This window comes from Hemiscyllium ocellatum, chromosome 19 (genome assembly GCF_020745735.1).
Source record: "Hemiscyllium ocellatum isolate sHemOce1 chromosome 19, sHemOce1.pat.X.cur, whole genome shotgun sequence".
In the NCBI taxonomy this organism is placed as follows: Eukaryota; Metazoa; Chordata; class Chondrichthyes; order Orectolobiformes; family Hemiscylliidae; genus Hemiscyllium; species Hemiscyllium ocellatum.
The window spans coordinates 67054682-67081841 of NC_083419.1; the positions used below are offsets into that span (position 1 = coordinate 67054682).

General features: G+C 40.8%; 2 protein-coding genes across 10 annotated transcripts in view; one reads left to right on the top strand and one right to left on the bottom strand.

Annotated features, from left to right (window-relative positions):
* The window catches only part of nup205 (nucleoporin 205), a 109456-nt gene extending 108579 nt beyond the window's left edge, over nucleotides 1-877 (bottom strand). For both annotated transcript variants that reach the window (XM_060840017.1, XM_060840016.1), the window contains exon 1: nucleotides 670-877. In XM_060840017.1, the coding sequence (XP_060696000.1) occupies nucleotides 670-700 (31 nt within the window). In that variant the 5' untranslated portion in view covers nucleotides 701-877. The remainder of the gene's footprint in view (nucleotides 1-669) is intronic.
* A 424-nt stretch (nucleotides 878-1301) lies between these two features.
* LOC132824781 (CCR4-NOT transcription complex subunit 4-like) overlaps nucleotides 1302-27160 on the top strand; it is a 169423-nt gene continuing 143564 nt past the window's right edge. For 7 of the 8 annotated variants that reach the window (XM_060839508.1, XM_060839513.1, XM_060839511.1 and 4 more), the window contains exon 1: nucleotides 1302-1546. The gene's annotated coding sequence lies outside the window, so the exon portion shown is untranslated. The remainder of the gene's footprint in view (nucleotides 1547-27160) is intronic. The other variant, XM_060839509.1, reaches the window with a different exon arrangement.

A 27160-nucleotide genomic window follows, 5' to 3' on the forward strand; every position in this document is an offset into this window, starting at 1 on the left:
CCCTCATCTACACCCATCCCACCACCTGGCTACTGTCTCCCTGCACCACACATACACCACCAATACCCCTAAAACAATCTGGCCACCATCTCCCTCCCCAACCATCCGGCCACCACATCGAGCACCACATCCTGTCCACCCACCCCCACCAATCCTGTACCTTCACCCACCATCTGGCTACTGTCTCCTCCCTCCAAACTCAAACCCATTATCCGGCCAGTCTCTTTCCATATCCCCCTACCCCACACCCACCAGTGTCTCCACCCATTCCCACGATCCAGCCACTGTCTCTCTTCCCCTCCCCCACCGTAAGACCACCATCTCCACACCACTCCCTAATCATCACCCATCCCCTAATGGATCCCATCCACTCACTCTTTCCCTTGCACTCACCACATTCACACACCCCTTCCCCGATCAGACAGTCTCCCCCACACCTTACTTGCTTCCCCTCTCTCCCCCGCCCATTGCTCCCACTAAGTTCTTGTCTCCTTTTGCAAGATGAACAAACGCGGCCAATGGCCGAGTGACTGTAGTGAGCTCAGGGCTCACCCCTTGATCCAGTGTTAGGATCAGAGAGTTAAGAAGTCTTCCCCCGTTGTGGGGTGCTGTGCGGGACGGGCGGACGCTGAGGGTTGTGTTTATTTTTCACCATCTTTACTCACTAACCTGAATTTACCGCCATGGTCCTGGCCGCCATCTTGGAGAGGAACCGGAACCGAAAACCCCCGAGTTGTCTTTTGGGAGAAGAGACTGTGTCCTTCCCGCCAAACAGCTCGACCGTGCCCACACACGGCGATCGACAGGACGCCCGTTAACTCTCGAGTCAACGGCCACGTCCCCACCCCCCCCAGATCTGCCGACACGCGTCCCTCGGTCGAGCCGGCCGCAGGAGGACACGTGACAATCCGCGCAATTCCAGACTACAACCCCCAGCATGCCCCATCACCGGAAATAACCTCCCAACACCCCCTCCCGTCACTTATTTAAAACATCACATCAAATTTCTAAGGGTTTAGGAAAAAAAGTGCGTTTCACGATTGTTTCGAAGAAATATTGGTTTTGAGACGGGGAAAAAACTGTCGGGGTGAGATGTTTGAAAAAAAGGCTAGGAAACCGGCCGTTTGGGCGGACTTCTGGGAAATGTGCTTGACACTGGGCCGAGATGGACTACATCCCCTATAGTACACCGCGAACGGCGATGCCGGGGGCGGGACTCCGAGTGAAAGGGTAACGGTTGCCGGTGGAAGGAGCAGCGCATGCGCAGCTGCTTTCCTGCGCAGACTCCGTTCCGAGTTTCCTAAGGGAGAGGAGAAAAAAAGATGGTGGCTAGTGTGTAAATTGGAGCAGCGCCGGAGATATATAATTATATATCAAATTATCCGCAATAGAGGAGCAGAGGGAGCTATTCCGACTAAAGAATACGGACAGAGGAAAGGGTGGGGAAGAAACAAGGAAAATCAAACCCCCTTTTCAGAAAACTAAGGCCAGTAGACGGTTCCAGGGAAAGGACAAGAGCGTTGGGAGCTCCTGCTGAGTTTGAACTGTGAGTCGGTGAGGGCTGAGAGGGAGAGAGACTAGGGGAGCCTGGCACCTCAGCTGCTTACTGCTTCCCGGAGGCTTCAGCGGTACATCCAGGCCGGTGCGGCCTGCCTCCTCACCAAACCCCCCTCCCCATCCTCCTCCAGCATCACCGGAGAGCGACACCACGCCGGGCATTTCACCGGCAAAGGTGGGGGAGAGCAGGCGAGCAGGCCCGCCGGCTGGCCGGCCTGAGAGAAAGCCTGTCTTCTCAACATTAGAGAGTTGCAATTGTTTTGAATGTGGTGAGAGGAGAGAGATTCGTGTGCTGTTCCTTAACCTCAACCGTTTCAGGATATGTCCGGGAAAGGGTTGTCCTTCCTTCTCCAAAGCGCAATTTTAATTTCTCTTTTGTACAATCTCTGGGATTGTGAATTTGCAACGCCTCTCAATTTTTTTTTAAACCAAAAGTTCATTCGCTCCTTTTGCAAGTATGTTTAAGGATAGGCAGTATGCCTTAACTTTGCTTGAAGTGTTAATCTATTTTTACTTAGAATCAAGTAGGCATGGAACAGGCCAACATTTCGTCTTAAATGTTGCTTCATTGTTAACAGTTGGGAGGAGTTTATAGAAACGAGCACAAGATATGATGGTTATTATTTATTCATCTGGGAGTCAGTACTAATATTTTTTGCCCTTAAAACATGAGCAAGTACTTCTCAAGCAGATTGTTTGTTCTTCTGTCTTTAATATTTTATATCTTTGGTGACTGTAAAGGCTGACTGAAGTTAGGATTTATCAAGTTTAATTTGGGGAGAATAACGTATGGAATTGTAAATTTGATTTTTTTAAAGAAAATCATCAAATATAACAAATAAGCTTGAAGCAACAATTCAGGCATGAGATTTGTGTATCAACTTCTAGTGTAAAATGGGAAGCAGAGAGAGGTTGGTGTAATCAAATTGTAAAACAATACATTGTGTAGAATTTTTCCAAGATTTTTATTATGTCAATGACAGGGAAGAGTAATTATTAAATTTTGTTTGAAATTCTAGTAAATGTTGGGCTTACACAAGAGGTTGGAGGAAATAAGTGGTTACTATGGAGTAATGAAAACATCATATTGCCTATATCAACTTTATTTTAAAAGAAAAATGTTAACACAGCTGTGTTTATAGCTGTACCTTGTGCTCATGGTCCACGTTAAATGGTTGCTGTCCAATTTCCATGGAGCTGTAAATCTGATGTAAATTGTTTAATACTTCAATTTAGAAAACAAAATACTCACTAAAGTTGCAAACTAACACTTCAAATCTAATGTAGGGTAGGACCTGTTGACACCCTTGGTTAACTGAATAAACATGGTGCTATCTCGTAATTGTCATCAAGGAATGATCAACTTATGCAGCAGCAACAGTAAAGTTAATTGGCTTTGTGAATTGCAAAATCTAATCAGAATGATTATTTTGCAAATGCAGTGTTGTGGTGGAGAATGTTCTTGCTGTGTATGTTATGCAAAGTTTATTCTCGTGTGTCGTCATGAAAGGGTATGCTGCCCAGATAAAATTTTGCCTCACTTATTTTATCTCACTTCTGCTGAGACCTTTTGCTATGATGCAATGCTGTCATATTTGGTCCGAGTGGTCATAATTCACCTCCAAGGTCGAACAGGAGATGAAATATATCATTTCCCCACCGAAAGGTGATGCCATTTTTGAAGCACACCAAACTGATTTCACAAATTTAGTTCAAAGAAGGTACTTCATCTGAGATCCCTTGCTGATGTGATCTGAAGTGTTCAGCAGAACTTGCTGAGTCTGTATGTTGGTTTAGCACTGACTGTCGCATGGTGAGACACATTAATGGAATTCTGGATTTGAACATTGAGCTTAGCTTGACTGGTCCTTCTGTTGGGGTGATATTTCAACAAATTCCTTGTTGGTCCAACTAAGATAGATGAATTAATTTTGTCGATCAATGTTAATCGGAGCTGTTTTTTGTTTTTTGGTACACTGAACCCGTACCATTTTAATATAAATCTATAAATTGGTCGTCTGCACTTGTTATCACAAACACCATTAATCACAAAGACCCAGTCTCGTAATAATGATGTATTTGTGTTCTATTTGCTCCGGTGTTGTATATGAATTAGGTGCAGAATTAGGAGACTCAATTGTTTGACCCATTTCTGCCACGTGATAGCATCATGGCTGATGTGATACTCCAGATTCTCATTAACTACAAGAACCTTTCGTCTTTGTTTAGCAAGCAACTCTGCTTACACCAGTGAGAAACAGAAACCTGAGGATTCATGAACCTCAAAGATTTTTCTTCACTTCAGTCTTAAATGGGCAGCGACCTGTAGTTCTAGACTCACGCGCGAGCATCCTTTCCACATGTAATATTAAGGGGTTTTGACTTAGTGCATGCTTCAAGCAAGTCACCTCTTATTCTTCAGAGTGGGTACAAGCTTGGTCTATCCAACCTTTATTCCTAAGATAACCTGCCTGCATCAGTCCTAGTGTGGTAAACCCTTTCTAAAATAATTGTAAAAATATATCGATTTTCCTCAGTTAAAGAAACAAGTCATATGGTCTCACCAATACCCTGTCTAACAGAAGCATTATCTCTTACTTTTGTACTGTCTTCCTCTCAATTTAAAAAAAACACATTCATTTCACTTTCTAAATTATTAGCTGTCTATCATACTTTCTGTTATTTGTGCACCAGGGCACTCAGTTCCATCAATCTCTGATCTCTTACCATGTAGATAACACGTTCCTTTCTTGTTCCTGCCAAAATGGACAATTTCAGATTAAGGAGCTGCAACAACTGTCCTTAAAGTCCTGATCTGGGGTGAGGGAAGCAGAACTAAGGGTAGCAGTGTGAACTAGGGTTTCTTATCATAATTCACTGCATGGTGCTGAGAATAAATATGCTTGTATGAATGCTCAATTACAACAACTTGACTCAGCTTTGTGATTGACTATCATGTGAGCATTCAGACTCATGAGAGGAAGTATGGTCTCTGACCAGGATTCGGAGTATACCTGTCTCAGTGGAGGTCTGTGCTTCCAGTCGTATATGCAAACGGGTAGCCAATATTTGAATTTGGTTGAAAGTTTTGCATATTTTGGTAGATTAGGACAGAGTCTTTGAAATTATAGTCAGTCTAATGAGAAATAAGATACATTTTGTCATATCATTTTTAAATTGTTTTGCTGGCCTTATAACCAGAAGTTTTTGTAAAATCCCCATCTCAATATGTGCAAATCATGCAATGGACTGTGCACTGGAATATCCGCCCATTCACTGTACTTAAGCTGGATGTTTTCTCAAATCAGTTTGGAGAGCTGGAAGCATGCAAGAGAACACAATGAAATTTTTTTTCTATATTAGCATTGTTAATTGTGTGCTTTCTTTTGAGGAACTTTGTAATATACACAGCCTAATAAATGTGCTTACTGCTTTGAGCAGTAATCTCTGCATTCTTACTGTCCACCGAGCTAGCTTGAACATTTAGATTTGATTGTTTAACTTCAGTTTCCTGCTTTCCCTTCTGCATCTGAAGTTATTGCACCTGCTGATTTATGCCTCCAGACCTGTCGATACTTGTGCTGCTAACCAATCTTCCATGTATGTCTGAGCATACATTAAATGTGCTATTCTGCTTTAGTTAACTTCTTCCTGAGCCTCAGATGTTTCTGAAGGAGTCACTGGAGTGACACTTCAGGTTAGTTATTTTACTTTCCCTATTTTTGCTCAAAGGGATTATGGGTGGTTTGTAGCATTCCATGTCCACTGACTAATAATTGAACCTGAGTGACCCAGTATAAATAGTAATTTTTTTTCCCCAAATTGATTTTCAACAGCTTCTGCAATTTTGAGGGAATTTGTTGGGTGAATGCCCTAGTGAAGGCTGTAATCATGCGTGAATTGATTTGACATTTGTCTATTGCTCCACTGTCCGCTTGCTTCAGAGTTAATCTGGGAAGCATGTTAAGTTCCAGTAGTGTTGTGATAAAAAAGGAAGGTGCAGAATCTGTTGTGGGTATACTTAGTGCAAGAGAGACATTGCTATTTTGCTTGGGTGATGAGCAGTTTATTTTGCTCAATGGTCTGTTTATTGTGTAGGACGAGATATAACCTTGCAATGTTGACCACAATTAATTTTGATGCCAGATCTGTTTCAAGAAAATCAACTGGCTTTTAACAGCCATCCTGGCAGCAGCGATGATGCATAAGTCAGTAACTGTTCAATGTCTTATTTAGACTCATCAAGCATCATTGTTGCTCAGACCTGTTGCATCAGTGGAGCAGAGAAAGAATCTGCTTTGTTATCACACATCTGTGAAGGCCAAAAGAGTGTAATGCCTCCACAAGCAGAGGCTGCAAGGAACCTGACAGAAAAAAAAATACACAAACTCTTCATATGGTTGAGATCCCAGTGGCAGTATTCCCAGCTGAGTTAGAAATGTGAAGTATTTTGGGGTCCACCTTAATGTTTTGATAGCCCTGTATTCCATTTGGAATTAACACTTTTAATGTAGCTTAACATTTCCAGTTTTCTTTTGGAATCACCAGAATGGGGTGAGGGCCTTTCATCCTGTTCTGTCATTCAATTAGAGCATGGCTGACCCATGACCCAACATTGTCTGCCTTTTCCCTTCATACTTGGGAATCAGAAAAAAAAATCTTGATATTGAAATTTAAAAATCTAATCGTTGGCACAGTGGTTAAGACTGTCTCACAGTTCAATTCCCACCTGGGGCGACTACCCAAAATGCCAAGTGTTCTACTGATAATACAGGTCTCAGACAAAAGAAAACCATGATGAAAATGTGTAGAATTTTTAACCATTAGTGTTCTGCTGAATGTTTGGTATGAAACAGTATTCATATATCAGTTAGTTGGAATAGTCATAATGTAGAGTTAGCCTAGTGATAATTCATGCATCATTGAATTGTCCATCTAAGAGGAGCTAAGTTCACGTGAGATTTGTTTCTTTTATATTGACACTGTCCATTGAGAGTTATAATCATGCAGCATGGCAACAGACCCTTTGGTACAATTCATCCATTCCCTCCAGATTTCCCAAACTAAAATAGTCCCATTTGCTAAAGTGCGGCCCATGTCCCTCAACCTTTCCTATTCATGTACCTGTCCACATGTCTTTTAAATGTTGTAACTGAACCTGCATCTACCACTTCCTCTGGCAGTTCATTCCACATAGGACCTACTCTCTGTGAAAAAGTTGCCCTCTGGTCCTTTCTCAATTTTCCTCCTCTCGCCTTAAAAATGTGCCCTCTAGTTTTGAACTCCCCGACTCGAGTGAAAAGACTTTTGCTGTTAACCTTATCTAAGCCCATGTTGATTTTATAAATCTTGATAATGTCATCCCTCAACCTCCTATGCTCCAGTAAGAAAAGTCCCAGTCTATCCAGCGCTTCTTTGATTCAAAGCTGCCAGTCCTGGTAACATCCCTGTGAATCTTTTCTGCACCCTTGCCAAATTAATGATTTTCTTCAGAAATCAGGGCAACCAAAACTCTACACAGTACTCAAAAAGTGGCCTCAACTACATCCTGTACAGTTCTAACTAGTATACTCAATACTCTGACCAACGAAGGCAAGTGTACCAAACGCTGCTGCCTCCAGCCTGTCCAACTGTGACACCACTTCCAAAGAACTATGTACGTAAACCTCTGAGTCTCTGTTCCTCAACACTCCAGGGCCCTACACTTAACTGTGTAAGTCTTGCCCATATTCGACTTCCCGAAGTGCGATGCCTTGCATTTATCCAAATTAAACTCCATTTGCCACCCATTGGCCCAGCTGATGAAGATTTTGTTGTGCTGAGATAACCTTCACTGTCCACTATACCACCAATATTGGTGTCTCTGCAAACTTGCTAACCATTCCTTCGACATTGTCATCCAAATCCTTTGAATAAATGGGAAATAACAGTGGACCCATCACTAATGCTTGCAGTACATCACTGGTCAGACTGGAAAGCCACCCTCTGTCTTCCACTGTCAAGCCAAATTTGTATCCAGTTGGCAACCTCTCCCATAATCCTGTGTGATCTAACTTTATTAGCCAGTCGATCATGTGGAACCTTATCAAAGACCTTTGCTAAAGAGCGGAGGACAGGAAAGCCAAATCTTATCTATCTCATGTTTTGATGTCTTCAATGTCTGAACACGTTTCACAGTACGCAGATTATTTTTGAGCTTTAGTCAAAAGTGGTAGCAAAATTGCCCTGAAGGTCTCAGATACAGCAGGCACCAAGCTGGAATCTTGCTTTTTTTAAGTTGATGTTGCTTGAGGCTTAAAAGGATTCCACATATAACACCAGTTTGAGGCCTTAGTTGATGCATTGTAATCATAGAACATTAGAGTAGTTGGGACGAAGAAATTATTATTTGCATTGAATGAGTTATAGATTTCAGAAGATTTGAGTTCTCTGAAGTGCAGCATTTGGGCACCATGACAGCTTTTCTGTGTTGCAAATAAGAAACATGTGAACCTGCTTGTTGCAATCTTAAGGGACTCTACCTGCATTTTAATCAGTTTTGTCATCAGGATTTGTTACGTGGTAAAATTCCCAGACTATTCTTCAGTTCTGCCATGCTGATGTTTTTGCTTCTTGGCTTGTCGGGGGAACTTTGAGCAAAACATTGAGGGTGGATCACTAATTGCTGCAAATCTGTGCTGGAAGCAGTGAAAAATTTGAAGTTCTGAATTAAAAAGTTGCTACCAGGCAACTGATGCTTGACATTGTTTGGATGGCATCTTCAGCGTTAATAGATATCCTGAAACATCTCATGTACGAAAGCATGAAAACTCAATTGTAGGTGAAGAGTTAGAAAAAAACTTGTGGGCTGTTCATCACTTAGTTGGCATCAGAGAATTGCTCTGGTAGAAATACTTGCACACATGTGGAAACTGACGGCACATGACAAGCAGTTTGAAGGCCTGTGTGCAAACACAGAAAATGAGTGCCAAGCAAAGAACCCTGGATTATACTGAAGGTAATCATGTGATTGCAAAAAGAAATGATTGCTCGAGATGTCATGTGTGGTGGAGTCAAGTGTGAAACCACTACAGATGGATTGCAGAGTGGAGTCTACTGGCTTAAATATCAATGTTACTTCATTTCACTGAGCTTGGCAATGATCTATGCGATCCATGTTGTTAGAGACAAGAATTGGTCCAAGCACAAAATCCAATTGTTGGAATAAATTTGCTTCAGATCAAGATATTTCTCACGTAACGGGGCATCTCTTGGGAGCAAGGTATTGCAGCGAACTGATCTAATCTGTCTTTTTTATTCTTTGAACAAGATATTTTGAAGTTTAGTGTTTGCAGCACCAGAGCCTTCCCTGTAGAAGTGTGTGAATAGTGGACAAAGAATTTTTTTTTGTTTCTGACTGGAAGAATTTCCAGATGGGTTTTTGGCACAAGCGCTTAGCATTAGTCTGGATTATTTTTATCAGCACCATCTTATGTACTAATTGCACATGCCTGTTGAACATCACATTGGTTCTGTTGATGCTGTCTGACTTCAGTAAACTGGTCAGTTCAAGTCTGGACTTAGTGATCTGAAGTATAAATTCACTCGATGGGTAAACTCACTAGTGCTTTGTCAGAGCCATTGTCTTCTCAATGGGATGTCAGGCTGGTGCTTAATGTGCTGTGCTGGGGTGTGAGTAAAAGATCCTGTGGCACTGTTAGAACAGGAACAGAGATGTTTTCTGATAAACAAGCCGGCCTACCCCCTTCAAGCATGAAAACAATATGACTACTTCAAATGTAATTCCAAATTTGGTCTTTGGGCATATCCAGCAATGTGAGGAGACTTTACATAAGTACAAAGCAAAATACAGTAGATGTTGAAAATCTGAAATGCTGAGCTGTGTCTCCTGCCAAGAAAAAAAATGAAATTAATGTTTCAAATATATTAACATCCATCTCAAGTTCTAGACTTTTTTTACTCTTTCCAACTTGTCTTGAATGGAGTGTAAAAGTTTTCAGTTTCTGTTTTTCTTTAAAAGGGCAATGTTAGTTCTGCTACCTTTTAGTATGTGCTCATTTAATTCAGTTTTCACCAACATGAAAAATGGTTAAAATTCTGCGTTTGCCAATATACTGTACTACTTTTTGTTTCCTGTCCTGAACACACATTATTTTGTTTCAGGTAGTTGTTTGGTAGTATAGAACTTGAGTCATGCTGAAAAAAGGCAAAAAGAGAACACTTGCCAATCGTACTGCTTAAATGTTTGTTTTCTGCTCTGGTGGCTTTTCTTGCAGTTTGTCCTGATAAGTGCAAAACATAAAAGCTTCAATTTTTTTTAATTTCAGTAATCTCATTCTTTTTGTTAGAAGCAAAAACAGAAGCTGCAAGACTTTTTGTCAGATTTATTGATGCGTCACTGAAATAAATTCATGTGGGGTTGGGCAGACAAGGGACCCAATCGTCCTTCGATTAGGAAGTAAGAATAGGCCATTTGGTTTTTAAACAAGTAGCATGTTGAATTGGATCATCACTGGTTAGCAACAGCATTTTAAGTTTCATAGCCCTGAAGCCCTTAATCAAACAAATGTCAATTTAATTACAGTATTGACATTGATTCTACAGTGTTTTTTGGGGAGGAAGTCACAGATTTCCTTCATCCTATGAAAGATGACTCCTAAATTGCCAAATGCTAATTTTAAGGTAATGCCCCTTTTTCTGAACCCACCCATCAGGGGAATTAGTTTTCCTTGATCCACCTTATCAATCTGTGAGTCACCTTTACACGTGAAAATTTGACACTCTATAACAATCAGATTTCATTTGTGCAGATGTAACCAATGACACCAAGCCCTGGTGTCATTTTGGTGAATCATCTGTACTGTGCACCCTCCAAGACCAGTACCAGTACTCTGCCAAGGTACAGTTCTCAACAAAATTCCGTATCGTAAACAATAGTTGCGCATCTGCGACTCATGCTTTCCTTCCAATTTCCTGCAGCATTTCATGATCTTTTTAAATAATTTTGTGTATCTGCCCATTAAATTTTCATGGTTGCAGTACTTGGGACACTAAATCTCCATTTGCTCTGCAGTTCTTAGCATCTAATCATTTGAAAAGTAATTTATTTTTTCGTTGACCGTTCATTCCCCACATTAACATCAGTGTGCTACAAAATTGTCCAGACACTTAATGTGTCGAAAACCCTTCACATCTTTCTGCTCATCTCTATATGTTTACTGTACTGTCTCAATGTAGTGTTTTTATGAAACGAAGATGGCTGAATCAAGTCACTTTGAAATACAAGGAAAGGTTTGAAGTCAAAGTATAGGTCAAAGAGTCATAGACATATTTTCACCAAGGAAACAGACCCTTCGGTCCAACCAGAAATCCTAGATAAATCTAGTTCCATTTGCCAGTACTTGTCCCATGTCCCTCTAAACCCTTCCTAATCATATACCCATCCCGATGCCTTTTAAATGTGGTAACAGTACCAGCCTCTAGCACTTACTCTGACAACTCGTTGCAGATGTGCACTAACCTCTGCATGAAAAAGTTGCCCATTATGGGCCCCTTTTATATCTTTCCCCTCTCACCTTAAACCCTCTAGTTCTAGACTCCTCACCCAGGGGAAAAGATCTAGTCTATTTACCCTATCCATGCCCCTGATGATTTTATCAATCTCTATAAGGTCACTCAGGCTCCGATGCTCCAAGGAAAACAGCCCCAGCCTATGTAGCCTCACCCTGTAGCTCAAACCCTCCAACCCTGGCAACATCCTTGTAAATCTTTTCTGAACCCTTTCAAGTTTCACAACATCCTTCCAAAAGTAAGGCGACAGAGTTGCATGCAATACGCCAACAGTGGCCTAACCAGTGTCCTGTGCAGCTGCAACATGACCTCTCAACTCTTATACTCCATGCACTGACCAATAAAGGCAAGTATATCGAATGCTGCCTTCACTATCCTATATACCTGCAACTCCACTTTCAAGGAACTATGAACTGGCACTTGAAGGTCTCTGCTCAACACCCCCCAGGACCTTAACATTTCGTGTATAAGCCCTGCCCTGATTTTCAGCACCTCATATTTATCTGCATTAAACTCCATCTGCCACTCAACCCATTGGCCCATCTGATCAAGATCCCATTGTATTCTGAGATCACCACTTTCACTGTTCACTACACCTCCAATTCTCGTATCATCTACAAACTTAGGAAACATACTACTTATGTTCACATCCAAATCATTTATGTAGATGACAAAAAGCAGTGAACCCAGCACCAATACTTGTTGCATGCTGCTGGTGTCAGGCCTCAAGTCTGTAAAGCAGCCTTCCACCGTCACCCTCTGTCTCCTACCTTTTGAGCCAGTTCTGTTTTCAAATAGTTAGTTCTCCTTCTATTCAGTGTGATCTAACCTGTCTACTATGAGGAACCTTGTCGAACACCTTACTGAAGTCTACATCAATCACATCCACAGCTATGCCCTTATCAATCCACTTTGCTATTTCAAAAAACTCAAATCAAGTTCATGGGATACTATTTCCCATCCACGAAGCTATGTTGACTATTCCTAATCAGTCCTTGTCTTTACAAATATGTATACATCCTGTCCTTCAGGATTCCCTCCAACAACTTGCCCAACACTGATGTCAAGCCCACCGGTATCTGCTTCCCAGGCTTTTCCTTGTCACCTTTCTGAAATAGTGACACAACTCTAGCCAAGGCCAATCTTCAGGTATCTCACTTGTGGCTATCGATGATAGAAATATCTCAGCAAGGGGCCCAAGAATATCTTCCTTGCTGAAAAATGTGTTGCTGGAAAAGCGCAGCAGGTCAGGCAGCATCCAAGGAGCAGGAGAATCGACGTTTCGGGCATAAAACCTTCTTCAGGAATCTTTCCTTGCTTCCCATCGAGTTCTTGGCTACTCCTGATCAGCTCCCATTGACTTATCCACCTTTGTGCGTTTTAAGACACCCAGCAGTACCATCTCGGTAATATGGACTTTTCAAGATGTTGCTATTTATTTCCCCACGTTCTCTATCTTCGATATCCTTCTCCACAGTAAACACTGCAAAATACTCATTTCGTATCTCACTCATCTCTTATGGTTCCACACATAGGTGATCTTGCTGATCTTTATGTGGCCCTATTCACTCCATGGTTAGCCTTTGTCCTTAATTTATTCATAGAATTTCTTGGGATTCTCCTAAACCCTGTTTGGCTTTGGGGAACGTTGTGGATCACCTAGTTTGTGTCCATGTCCATAATCCGTGCGTTATCTCAGCTGCTAACCAACATCCTACCAATATCATCATACGGTGTGTATGATTCCACTTTGCCACATTTTTAATAGACTGCATTGGCATTTTTTTGAATGCCTTCTAGTAGTCCGTATAATAGCTTGCATAAACACTTCGCACCCAGAAAAGCTAAATATGGGTAATGCTGGAAATCTGAATGGAAACCGGACATCTGCGCGCATTCAGCAGGTGCTGCCTCACCTGTGGAGAGAAAAACAAAATTAACATGTCAGTCAATGACCTTAGACGAAACTTGCTGACCTCAAAATTCAACCGGTCTTCAATGTGACTGTTGAAATTAATGATGTCAATCCCTAAGATGATTCGGCTTTTATTTCCTAGTTTATTTCTGTCCTACTTAACGCAAATGAAATAGTCAATTTTGCAATCCAACAGGGCATTTCCTGAATCAAGAAAATTTTGGTTGGTCATAAAGAACCAAATGTTAAAATATCATCAATTTTGTTCTCCCCATCTGTTTAATGAGGAACTATCTTGATTGACTTGCTTCTATTACCTGGTGTGAAGAAGCCTATCCCAATGTGAGTGCTAAACTTTTGTCCTATCAGCTTGCATCCTTTGCTCTGGGTCCATGTTTAAATTTAAACAATATTTACCTTTTCCATTCCTGTAACTTATCTCCATGATATTGATCACAGTGGTGCAGTGCACATCAAAACCAGGGACCTATACTTGTCTTCTGAGTCCAAGTATTTTATCACTTTGTCAGGTATGGAGAAAGCAGATATCTGTACACAAATCAACTGCAGATTGTTCTGCCAAAACTCCAGGAACCCATGACAAGGGAACCTTCAGAAGAGACAATGACACACATTTGCAAGTTTTTAATATATGGGAGCAGGAGTAATTTGTTTAGCTTATTGTGGTGTGCTGTGCCATTCAATGAGCTCATGACTGATCTGATCCTTAACTCCACCTTCCTGTCTTTCAACGTACCTCTTGGTTCTTCTGAGAGAAAGAAAGAATTCAACAGATTTGTTACCTTCTAAGGAAAGTTATTTCTCCTCATCTGTTTTAAATCTGTGACCCCATACTCTGAGAGTGCGTCCTGTGGTCCTCTCCTCTCTAACCAGGGAAAACAAGCTCTCAGCCATATCAAGTCCTTGAACAATCTGTATTTCAATAAGGTCTCATTTTCCTGATATCCAATGAATACAAGGCCAACTGACTCACTTTTTTTTAAATCTCTTCCATACCTGTAATTAACCTTCCCTGACCTGTCCACATTACCAATATATATTTCTTGACATATAGGGACCAAAGCCTCAGTATTTCAGCTGTGTTCTGACTAGTATTTTAGATATAAACCTTTTCTGCAGTTTTAGAAAGGCTTCTCTATTTTATATTGTATTTCATTGGAAATAATAGTACATTTCTCTCACCCTATTGCTTACTAAACCTGGAACTAGCTTTTATAATTCATGCACAAGGACCTCCAAATCCTGCTGTTACAGTTTTTTTTTCTCCATTTAAATGATATTCGGTCTTCTCCTTCGTGTCAAACTGCACAAGCTCTTGAGTCCCCATGTTAGATTCCATCTGCCAAGATTTTATATACAACCTGTCTATATTGCTTCACAAACTGTCATCTTCGTCACTTGGCTTCCTCATGTGATTTTAAAATCCACAAACTTATGACATCCACTTCACCGCTCAAATTGTCAATATATGTTATAAATAATTGTTCCCAGCACTTATTACTGAGAGAGATTTTCTCTTCACGTGTGCTGATAGAATAGCTGAGTTTCTCTAATTCCTGTTATTCATATTGAGTATCTGCTGCATTTTACTTCTGTTTCACTGTGAGCCAGCCTATTAATGGTAATAGACTGCCCCCAATATCATGGATTCTTATCCTATTTAGCCTCATGTGGTACCTTATCAAATGCCTTGTGGAAAGCCAAATAGTTCCCATTTAACTATTCAGCTTTTTAACCCTTCAAAGAATTGTGATAAGTTCGAGATGTAAGTCCTGTTACATGAAGCCATCTTAACAGATCGTATATGTATTTGTAAATGATCTGCTATTAAATCCTTTGTAATTGACTCTGCGCCAATTTCACAACAGCAAACTAACCTAGCATTTGCTTTTGTTCTTTGTCGTTCCCTTTTCGAACAAGGATGTTATATTAGATAATTGCCAAATGTCATGAGATCTTTTGAGAAGGCAGTGTTTGTTGACACCAGAACTGAGGTGCAATTGCACCTCGTTTGCATGAATGTGTGTGTGCATGATTGGAGACCTTTTATGTCTTGACATCTTAGGCAAAGTGTGCACTGCTCACGCACTTAAAACAGGTGCAACTTTGACGTCGGGTTCAAAGACCTTGAGGTGGGTGTCAGGTTCTCTGTCCATTACCAGTTCGAGCTCACGCTCTCAATGTAATGTTGGCTTTAAAAACTTTGCAAATTGTTGAATGGCTTTTCTTGTCTTTAATTTCTTTGTTTGGCTTATCTGGAATCCTTCTTTCTCACTGGGTTATATTTTTGTTGAGTCATGAGCTGTTTTCCAAAGTATGTTGCACATAAGCAGATCAGAGAAAGGTCTCCCTATGGTGGGATCCTTAATATTGTCCTCCGAAACTATCTTTTTTTCTCAGGGTTACCTCTGCCTATTTGGTTTTCCCAAACTGCATAATTAATTAATTAATGTACTGCACTAGTTTACATGCTCTTTTATTTCCTGATTCCTCTCCATCCCATAGAAAGGTTAGCGTAGAGGAGCCTCGAGATTACTCCCATTGTCTTTTCTCTCTTGTCAATCACTTCTTCACTCATCAATTCTGTATCATCTGATCCAAGATCATTTCATGCTGGCATACTGATTCATCTCATCCTGTCAAAGCTATCCCACCACCCTTCCTTTCCTGTCAGATCTTTTGTAAATATGTGTATCAATGCTTATTTCCCAGCTTTGATCTCCTTGGGACCATGTCCTTGTAATGGCTTAGGATTATTAACTTTTACTTGTGCCATAATTTCATTTATTTTGTTAGGAATACTAGATGCATTTAAGTGAAGAGCCATTAATTTTGCCTTTTTACCATTTTTATTCCACATTTGGTGCTGGTAGCTGCTTTGTGTGTTTCGACATTGTCCAGTCATGTCTTACTCTGGGTACACTTAGCTACCCTGCAATGCCAGCATATCCTTTTGCTTGGTATCCCCTCTATTTGGTTTAAAGCTTTCTCAACTAACCTTGTTATTTGATGTGGCAGGACAATGGTCTTGACATGGTTAAAGTGAAACCCATCCCACTGGAGCAACTCCCTTCTATCCCATTAATCATGCCAATGCTCTATTCAATTCATGTCAATCTTTGAGCCACTCATTTAACTCTTGACTTTATTTACTCTTTACCAGATATTGTTAATCTGTACTTGGTAGTAAACATTGTGGTGAAGTCGCTAGCATTAACTGTTACTGAAACCAAAAGAGAAAATGCTGGAAAATCGCAGCAGGTCTGGCAGCATCTGTAAGGAGAGAAAAGAGCTGACATTTCGAGTTTAAGTGACCCTTTGTCAAAGCTTTGACAATGGTCAGTTAGACTTGAAATGCCAGCTCTTTTCTCTCCTTACAGATGCTGCCAGACCTGCTGAGATTTTCTCTTTTTTTTGGTTTCAGATTCCAGCATCCGCAGTGATTTGCTTTTAGTTAACTGTTACTGAAGTTGGAACTATAAAGTTATCTTGGTTACCACAAATGAAGTTGTGGAGTTACCTGTCCTTCAGATGCTTCACAATGCAGGTATTTTGTTTTGTGAGTAAATAAAGAGATCACATTGGAACACATGGAAGAACATGAAAATGCAATGCTTATTTGATAATCATGCTGGAATAAGTTGGGTCTTGACAATTCTTTGCAATTTTGAACAGGATAAGACTTAATTCCAGCCAAATTAAATTTCTGACACAAACTTTTAAATGTGTTCATGGGATGTGGATGAATCTGGTTGGGCCAGCATTGTCGTTGAGGAGGTGGTGGTATGCTGTTTGTCGAACCGCTATGGTCCATTTTGTAGAGGGAGTGTGTCATTACAAAAAGTTTAGGATTTTGACCCTGCAATAATAAAGAAGCAGTGATGTGTTTCTAAGCTTGGATAATGAGTGGCTTTGAGGGAGACTTCAGGGTGGTGGTGCTCCCATGTATCTGCTGGCTGTCTACTTTTGGATCATAGAAATTATGGGTTTGGAATGGATTGTTTAAGACAACTTGGTGAGCTTCTATAGTGCATCTTGGGGATGGTGCACTCTGCTCCCACTGAGTGTTGGTGGAGGAGAATGTGAATGTTTGTGGACGTGTTGTTCATCATTTCCAGATATTTTGTCACCCTTCCACATAACAGCTTCAGTGGGCCTCCGGGTGAAACACTGTTGATAAATAGAAAGCAGGAATTATCAACAGTGCTTCGCCCAGAGGCCCACTGAAGATGTTACCTAGTAGGGTGAAGAAACGTCTGAAAATGAACCTTCCAGCTCAGCGAGCAAACCTACATCCAGAACCTCAACCTGAGCTACAAATTTTCATAAAATGTGCTATGATACTAATCAAGTAGGCTGCTTTCTCATGGATGATGTCTAGCTTGTGTTGTTAGAACTACACTCATCAGGCAAGTGGGACGTATTCCATCACATTTCTGGTGATCCCTGAAAAAGCTTTGGGGAGTCAAATTTTTTTTTAAATCCAGAAGTTCAGTCATGCAGAGTTAACGAGTTTTATTCACATCAAATTGCTTGTTTTACTTTTTTCATTATCCTGTTCTTCAAACAAGATGTTCAGAAGTATTATTACACACCTCTGGGGCAGGTGGGACTTGAACCCAGGCCTCCCAGACCAGGAAGAGGGACAATAATACTGCATCACAATAGGATCCCTGTGTTACTTTGTATTTTTATCCACAACCACTAAAACACCTCTTTTCTATTTATTAATAAATCACATGAGGAGAAGTCTAATAACACCAAAGATGAGTAAATGGTAGGGGGAAGAGTGAGTCTAACCATGAACAACACCTTTTAAAAAGGTCAAGATTACTTTTAACTTTGTTTTGTACCTCCTGAGCCATGTTCTCTTCTCCCCCCCCCCCCCAATCTTGAGTTTCTGGACCTGATTTGGCATTTAATTATTCTAGCAGACAGGTCCAAATTGATTCCCTGCATGTCTTTCAGGATTTCTTGATGTGGATAAGATATACCGTTGGTATCCCTTTTTCATACAGGCCGTTGATCCATTGTTGCAGGAAATCTGCCAAAATGGCTTTCCAACACTTTCCCTGTCTTCGGTGGATCGGTGTGGATTTGATCAGCCAAATGGCCTTTTCCTACCTTGTCAGGATTCTATGATTTTAAGATTGAAAATGCTGATTAACTTGATTGTGCTGTAACTGCACCTGAAAACCAGTGGTGGCACTGTTGCTTCACCCTTGACTGACTTGTAATTAAAGCAGATTTAGTTTTCTAGCACTGTGTTCTATTGTGAATTTAGTTGTAAGCACCCAACAAAATATTAAGGGATTAAAAATCATTTGAAGTGAGCTTTTGGTGAGCAATTAAGTAGATAGGTTATTGGGATGAAAATCACATGCTGGACTAAATGGCTACAGATTCCAATAGAATACACCCACTTATAGTTTTCATCTATGTTTTCAGAATTCTAAATACTCTTGCTCTTCTACCTGTAACCTTTGGTTGTAGGGTGCAGGACATCCAAGACCGGCTTGAAAGAATGTTACAGTGGAAGGGGGAAGATCCAGTTGTGATCCACATTGCGGCAAATAACGTACGCAAGGCTAGGAAGGAGGACTTTTACTGAGCCAAGTGGAAATTGGCTTAGGGATAAGAAAATAAGGGAAGTAAACTAAGGGAGTGGTGTGGGAAAGAGGGGTTCCATTTCGTGGGGCATTGCCATTGGTTTTGGAACAGGATGGATCTGTACCGGTGAGACAGTCTCCACCTGAAGAGATCTGGAAAATAGGTGGTCACTAGGGTCACCTTAAATGGGAGGAGGGGGGTGCAACAGGAATTATTGTAGTGAATACAAAGATAAGCAGCAGGAGGGTTTAGATTAGATTAGATTACTGACAGTGTGGAAACAGGCCCTTCGGCCCAACAAGTCACACCGACCCGCCGAAGCGCAACCCACCCATACCCCTACATTTACCCCTTACCTAACATTACGGGCAATTTAGCATGGCCAATTCACCTGACCCGCACATCTTTGGACTGTGGGAGGAAACCGGAGCACCCGGAGGAAACCCACGCAGACACGGGGAGAACGTGCAAACTCCACACAGTCAGTCGCCTGAGTCGGGAATTGAACCCGGGTCTCAGGCGCTGTGAGGCAGCAGTGCTAACCACTGTGCCACCGTGGGCTTAATGATAAGGTAGGCTATGAAAGAGGTAAAAAAAGGAACTTGAGACATTACTAGAGCTGTTGGAACTGATGAAGGTATGAAAGCTAGCATAAGGGCACTTTACCTGAATGGTCATGTCGTTTGTAGCAAGGTCGATGAGTTAATGGCACAAATCGTTGTGAATGAATGATTTAGCAGCCATTATGGCACAAATCATCATGAGTGAATGATTTAATAGCCATTACAGAGACATGGTTACAAGATGGTCGCGAATAGGAGTTAAAAATCCAAGGGTATCAGACGATTTGGAAGGACAAGCAGAAAGATTGATGATCAAGGATGACATCAGGGCAGTGCAGAGAGTTAACGTAGGTTCTATGAAAAATAAGGCTGAATCCATTTGGGTGGAAATTAGAAATTCGAAAGAAATATCTCTGATAGGCGTTGTCTATAGACCATCAAATAGTATTACATTGGGATGAGCAATAAACAAAGAAATAACTAATCCCTGTAGAAATGGAAATTAACTTGGGGGTGGATTGTAACCTACTCAATCAGGGTAGCCTTGAAGGGGTTTGTTGAGTTTATCCGTGAAAGTTCCATTAAACAATATGTAATGGAATTGATGAAGGAGCAAGCTATCATAGATCTGGTCCTGTGTAATGAGACAGGAATAATTAATGACCTCATACTTAGGAATCCCTTTTGAAGGAGTGATCATAGTCTGATTGAATTCAGAGTGCAGATGGAGAGTGTGAAGGTAAAATCCAATACCAGGGTCCTGTGCTTGAGCAAGGGGGACTACAATAGAATGAGGGAGGACTTGGCAAAAGTAGACTGGAAACAAAGACTTTATGGTGGGACAGTTGACGAGCAGTGGAGGACTTTCAAAGCAAGTTTTCAAAGTGCTCAGCAAAAGTCTATTCCAGTGAAAAGGAAGGGAGGCAAGAAAAAGGGTAATCTGCCACAGGTGTCCAATGAGAAGGCATACAAAGTGGCCAAGATCAGAATGAAACTAAAGATTGGGAAAACTTTAGAGGTCAACAGAAAGCCCCAGAAAGACCTATAAAGAAATGTAGGATAGAACATGAGGAAGAAAGGTACCAAGCATAAAAACAGATACCAAAAGTTTCGTTAAATATGTGAAAAGAGTGGCTGAAGTAAACATTGATCCTTTAGAGGATGAGAAGGGGATATGATGAAATGGCCGAGGCATTGAGTAGGTATTTTGTTGGCCTTCACAGTGGAGGACACTAATAACATGCCAGTAATTGATAGAGACTAAGGTAGATGAGGACCTGGAAACTGATTATCATGGAAGAGGTAGCGTTGGGCAACCTAATGGAGCCAAGGTTAGACGAGTTTCTTGGCCCTGATGGAATGCATCCCAGGGTACGACAAGAGATGGCGGGAAAAACAGCAAGTGCACTTGTGCTAATTTTCTGCAGCAGATTGGAAAACAGCAAATGTGACGCCACTGTTTTTAAAAGGAGCGGTAGACAAAAGATGGTAAATTATAGACCGGTTAGCTTAATTTCTATAGTGGGGAAGATGCTTAAGCCTATTATCAGGGAAGATACAGCAAGGCATTGAGATAAAAATTGTCCTGTTGGGCAGAGGCATTATGGTTTCATGAAGCGCAGGTCATGCTTAACTAATCTTTTGGAATTCTATGAAGATATTAGGAGCATGGGAGATAATGGGGACCCAGTAGCTGTGGTATAGATTTCAAAAAGGCTTTCAACAAGGTGCCACACAAGAGGCTGTTGAAGAAAAGATGCATGGTGTTATATAGAACATTACAATACAGTACAGGCCCATTGGCCTTTGGTTTCACAGGTCGGCGCAACACTAATTACAATGTTCATTTTTGTCCATATGCCTACTGAGTGACTATTTAAATGCTCTTAAAGTTGGCAAGTCTACTGTTGCAGGCAATGCATTCCACCCCCTACTACTGAGCAAAGAAACGATCTCTGATATCTGTCCGATATCTATTGCCCCTCAATGCTATGTCCCCTTGTCCCCTCGCCGTCCGAGGAAAAAGGCCCCACTGTCCACCTTATCCAATCCTCTGATTATGTTGTATGTCTCTTAAGTCACCTCTCTACCAAAAACAGCCTGAAGTCCCTCAGCCTTTTTTGTAAGACCTTCCCTGCATACCAGACAACATCCACGTAAATCTCCCCTGAACCCTTTCCAAAGCTTTGCATGTCGGTAGCTTGGCTGAATTGATGCGTCAATGCTTGGTGCAACCTTAACTGCAGGCTCCTAGCTAAAGATGGTTGAAATATCCGTCTGTGTGAAGAAAGGTGAATCTTGAAAGATAGTAAGTACGCCATTTGATCTATCAAGCCCACTCCACTATTCCAGCATGATCATAGCTGATCTTTGATCTCAATGTCATGTGCTGAAAATTGTGTTGCTGGAAAAGTGCAGCAGGTCAGACCGCATTCAAGGAGCAGGAGAATCGACATTTCAGGCATAGCTCTTCTTCAAGGAGACTGCAAATTTGTTTGCTTTCAGCCTCTTAGTACTGCCTGTGTAGATTTGCCTTATGCTGTTTGTGATGCATGTCCATACGGTGTTAAAGTTCATAGATGATTCTATCTAAGGTGTTAAATTTAAGAAAATTTGAAGGCTTGTGCCTTTTGTAGTATTTGAATCAGGTTGAGGATGAAGATGAGAATTTCTATTTGTGAATCTGGCAATAAGCAACTGTAATAGCTTGTGGATAGGTGTTCGTAAAATAATAAAAGTTGGCGGAGCAATTTTTTTCTGATTCTTCAATGCAAGAGGGTAAAAAGTTAACATTAGGGGTGACTCTATGACTCTATAAAAGCCTCATCGAAATTTCAAACACATTACATCTAAAAGTTGTTGCTACACTCAGTTACTTAAAAGCAATGATCAACGAAATGAACAGAAGGCTAAAGTATTTTGTGTGTCATGCTGAAACCATTCAATTCACCACTGTGTTCAGCTTTCGTCAGCAGTGCACAAAGAAGACATTGAAACAATGGAGATGATGTTAGAGGGTTTGACTAAGTTTAGAGTAAAAAGTGAAGATCTAGGTAATTGAGTTTGGTGAAAATGCTGATGGTAATTTGGAGATCTGTTATGTGGCGCCAAGGTAATAAATAATGACTCTAGAGCAAAGTGTTATAGGTGCAGATTGATGAAAGGCAATTTTAGGTCTCATTCAAGAGCTTGTCAGATGTGTAATAACTTGGGAATGGGTTACTCTGGTAACTTGCAAAAAAAAAAGCCATTTTGTATCAGAAAAACAGCAAGTTCTTTGTGAATGAGTGGCATTAATTCTCTGCTGCATTATCGTACTGTTTTCTAATTTCTCACTGTCTTGACCGAGCCTTCAATCATCTTGGACATCTTAATTTGGTTTCCCTTAATATTTTATAATTGAAAGGCGATAAACGTACATTATGTTAAATGTTTGTCTGAACCAGCAATATGAAAATGAGATAATTTGTTATAGTGATACTTGCAGAATGACAAAGAATGGACATAATACCAGATGCTAGGAAGACCCCTCAAGTTGTTTGAAATAGTGCCGTGGGAACTTTGGCATTCACCTGGGAGAGCAGATGGATCCTGGGTTTGACATCACCTTCAGAATATTCCCCTCAAACAGTGCAGCACTCCTTCACGAGTGGCTGAAAGTGTCACTATGGAGTTTTCTGCTCAAGTGAGAGACTTGAGCCTGTGATGTGTTGAGCTTTAGATCTGGAAGTGATGGTTTCAAAAATGCACTCCCTGTTCTCTGTCATGAAGGGCTGGCAGCTGTTCTTGGTGACCTGGATGAATCTGATGACACTCTGTGTAATGGAATATCTTTTGGTTTGACCAGCAATGCCATTTTGCGAAGGGATTTCTTTTTGATTATTGTAAGTGTGGTTTTGAAGAGTGTGGTGATCCTGGTATAGGGTCCACAATCATAGTTCAATCCCCATCATAGCTGAAAATGACAGTGAGTTTGGTAGCTTTGATCATGAGTGGTTTAGTAAGCTGACAAATTGTTAGACAAAAATCCAGCTTATTAAGTATTCTTGAGCGAAGAATCTGTCACTTTTTCACCTAGTTGATCCCACACACCATTCTTCTCCAAGTGATGGGGTGATCTGTGGCACCACAGGTCACTTTCTCCACCACCTTGGAGGAGCAGTTAGGAATGTGTATTCATTGTGGTTTAACCAACATGGCTTACATAGAGAAAATAAATTGTTTTATAGACATACACTTGACACTGTCACAGTTTGAATGGATTAAACTGACACTTCAGTCAGTACCATTCGGTGTTAAAACTGAATATATTCTCCTGCTTTCATTTTAAAAAAAAGTAGTTGTATAGCTTCTGTTAGCTCACTGTTGTGTTCGTTTGTGTAATTTATTGCAGTTTTTGTTTTGTCGTCATGCTGTAATCTGTCTTAATCTTGGGAATTCCCTCCTTCAACCTTTTGGATTCTTCACTTCTTGCTTTTAAAGCTTTGTTCCTCTATTAGATTTACAATCATATTCTCCAGTTGCTGATCTCAGCAGTGATACCATGAACAAATAGGGAAAATTACTGCTGTCCAATTCAGACGAGGCTATTCATTCGTGTCTGATTGCATTCCTCTGAAACAGTTTGGGGTGTTGTCCATGTGAGCATTTCATAGAGCAAAAGTTGTGAAAGGGCAGAGCGGTACTGGTTTTGGGTAAAAAGTATATATTCAATCTAATATTGAAGTGATGAAGGAGAAAAATTGCCTCTAACTTGGTCCAGAAATATGAATTTGTGCTCGGATTGAAGTTTGAGATCACATGTTTTCAAGGCAAGTCAACTTTTCTATTCTGTTAAGTAATTGCTATTTAATGTGGCTTATCACATAGCATTATGAAGTGGAATCTGATAAAGGCATCAGCTAAAAAGGCTGTTATGATTGTTCTCGGATTAGAAACTGGTACGGTAAATTGGAATGTGTCAACCTGATATCACATAACAATTAGCCATGATTTCTTTGCCAACAGAGAGTGTTTCAGCCAGCAATTCAGCTGTAGAAAGGATAACTTCTCTGTGCTGTCCTTGCCATGTTATATCAACTTCTGTCCCAGAAATTGTAACTTAGTTAGCCAAATTTTAATTGACTTGTGATATTTCCCTAATAAAATAGCAATTGGTGATGTCAGATATTTTTCAAAAAAACTTGAGATTGTGTGTCCTAAAAGGCTGAATGAAAACCTTTGTTGAGCTACCTCACGGGAAACCATTTTTGGACTCTGCAGACTTCCATCTCTCAGTTTTGGTCAAGTTCATAAAATATTCCTTGGTGTGCTGCTGTGACATGGCTCTTTCTGCTGTTGTGGAAGTATACTTGTGTGCTTGGGCATGTGCTTTTCTGACCTAGACCATCTCTGGCCCTGTTCTTGACTGACTGAACTTTGTATTTGTTTGTCTCCTCCAATGTCCTTCCAAGCAGTCAGCCTTCAAATATCCTGACCATCCTCAACCACCTATATTAATTGTTTGTCTGAGCCTGCAATCTGTAATTTACTTGCAAGTCGCTCTCGGAGCAGAGGTATGAACACCCATCAACTTGTATCCCAATGACTTGTTCCCAATGGCACAGGAGGAGTTTAAGTATATGGGCATTGTTGATGCAATGAATGCAGCTGAGCCACTAAAGATGTTGGTCACCTAGCACTGAATATAAAATAAAACGGCTGACTTACTTTCTAACTTGAAAGTGAACCTGAGGGATTCTGCTGTGAATGGCCAACAATTCTGCAAACCTGATGGATGTGAGCATATACTGGCCATTTCTTTGACACAATGGTTCAGCTCATTTCAACGACAAAGTAAAGAACAATGTTGTTCTTGTCCAGATGGCATGATTTTCTGTTGGAGTGTGATTGTCATTTTTCCAAGTTTGCAGTTCACCCACGATAGCCAATTATGCTTAGTAATTGTAAAAGCAGTTGAATTTTTATCTGTGTTCAATGGCAAACAATAGGAAAATGATAGCCATGGCAACCTCATGGAAGTTCTGCTCAAGGTTGCAGCTGAACATTGCCTTGCTGTTATGCCTCTGCATTTGTGCAATTGCGCACATGCACACAGACACTGTGTCCCTTCCCAATATATAGGTCGGAACTCCTGCTCGACTTTGAGATGAGCAAAGTCCTTGCTTTCACCATCAGCTTGTATATTTGGGAATTTCCTTTGTAGTTTTCAAAATTTCAAGTCTCTGGAAAAGAATTGAACTTTGTAATATTTCAAGTACTGGATCAAACTGTATGCTTGAGCATCTTTCTATCAACAGTTGGCCAGTACCTGATTTCAGCGTTTTTTGTGCTGTGGTATGACAATATATTCTGTTCTTTTATCTTGTCCCTGTATTCATCCTTTGTTCACTACAGTAAACACAGCTGACAAAAGTCTTGAATGAAGTGAGCAGTCTCACTGACCAGGAAGGGTGATGGCCCTGGCTTTGGGATTCTATCTCCTAACATCTGCAGTTGTGAACTCAGCAGGATGAGTTTGATAGCTGATGATTCTTGCTTGAAGGCTAGATCATTCTGAAATACAAATAGTTGAGATATGCACTCTGCCTTCAGTGCATTTATGAATGTGGCAGCTGAGGTATTGATTATGTGATCTATCCAAGTAGTTGCACCATGAATTGAATGTCTACTATGCACAGGATACAGTGCAGGTGATAATGTATTTTATTAGCCTTTGTCTTTAGTCTGGTGTTGAAATTTCAACATGGCAGGAGACTGTTTAGTCTACACTTAGTGTACTGGTGAGAACTTCACCTGACGGTTGTCCACTTCCACTTTTGATCTTGAGCACTTCTTACTTGACTGAATTCAGTAGCCAATTGTGTTAATTACTTGCATAATCCTATACATTCATTGAAAAGTAATTTTGCTTTTTGCTCCATCCCTGCAAGATGCTTTCAATTTCCTCGTTAAGTTTTATATTCTCCTTTGAGGAATTCAGCAAGTCATAGTCGTAACTTGATCTTCTGTATTGCTCCACTAATAGGCCTTACCAGTCAGCTCGGGTAACTTGGTATTTTATTTTGATTTCCATCGTAAGATCAAAAATATGCAAAACATGGGTAAAATGGTATTTTGATCGCTGATGAAATATCAGTTTATTTGGGTTTTTTCTAAGTACTTTGTTATTTTGGTAGTGTTCAGAAGATTGGAATGGTTTTTGTTGAAGCCCTAAATGATATCCTCCTCGATCTACCTCCAGCCTTCCATGTGGGTGACGACACCATCATTTTCCGACATCTGTCCAACTGTGTTGGAGTAGATTTCTTTTCATTTTGATTGATCAGCCACAGCCAGACAATAGCCTTCTTTTGATTCTCTTCCTATTCCATAACATCGTGTGACTTCCAAACTGGTCTCTTCCTATATCTTGTCCATATGCTCCTGGGTCGCTCCATCCAAAAACTCCACATTGGTTTTAGAATCCCACTGAGTTAGTCCTTGCTACTGCTCCTCTCATCCTATCAGTGCCTCAATTGTTTGACTGTTTAACTAATATCCAGGCTTGGAAAGTAGAAATTTCATCCAGTTAAATATTGGGAGTGCAACCTTTCGTTTCCAGTCCCCACCAGAAGCTTTGTTCTTAAACCTCACTTTCTGTTCCTCTCTTTAGCAACTATCTGAGACTGAATGAGGTTTTTTGCTGCCTTTGTGCCTTATGGATCTCCAGCTCAATATCTGATCACACAGATACACCTCCATAATATTTCTTAAATCCTTGCTTCAGCATATCTGCTGGAACTCTGAACCACATCGATTAATCCAAACCACTGTTGGCATCCTTCCACATGTCAGGCTCTGTAAACTTCAAGTATCTGAAATGCTCTTGCCTGTATCCAAACGCACCAGATTGCCTTTGTCTTTCACACTATGCTTGCTAGTA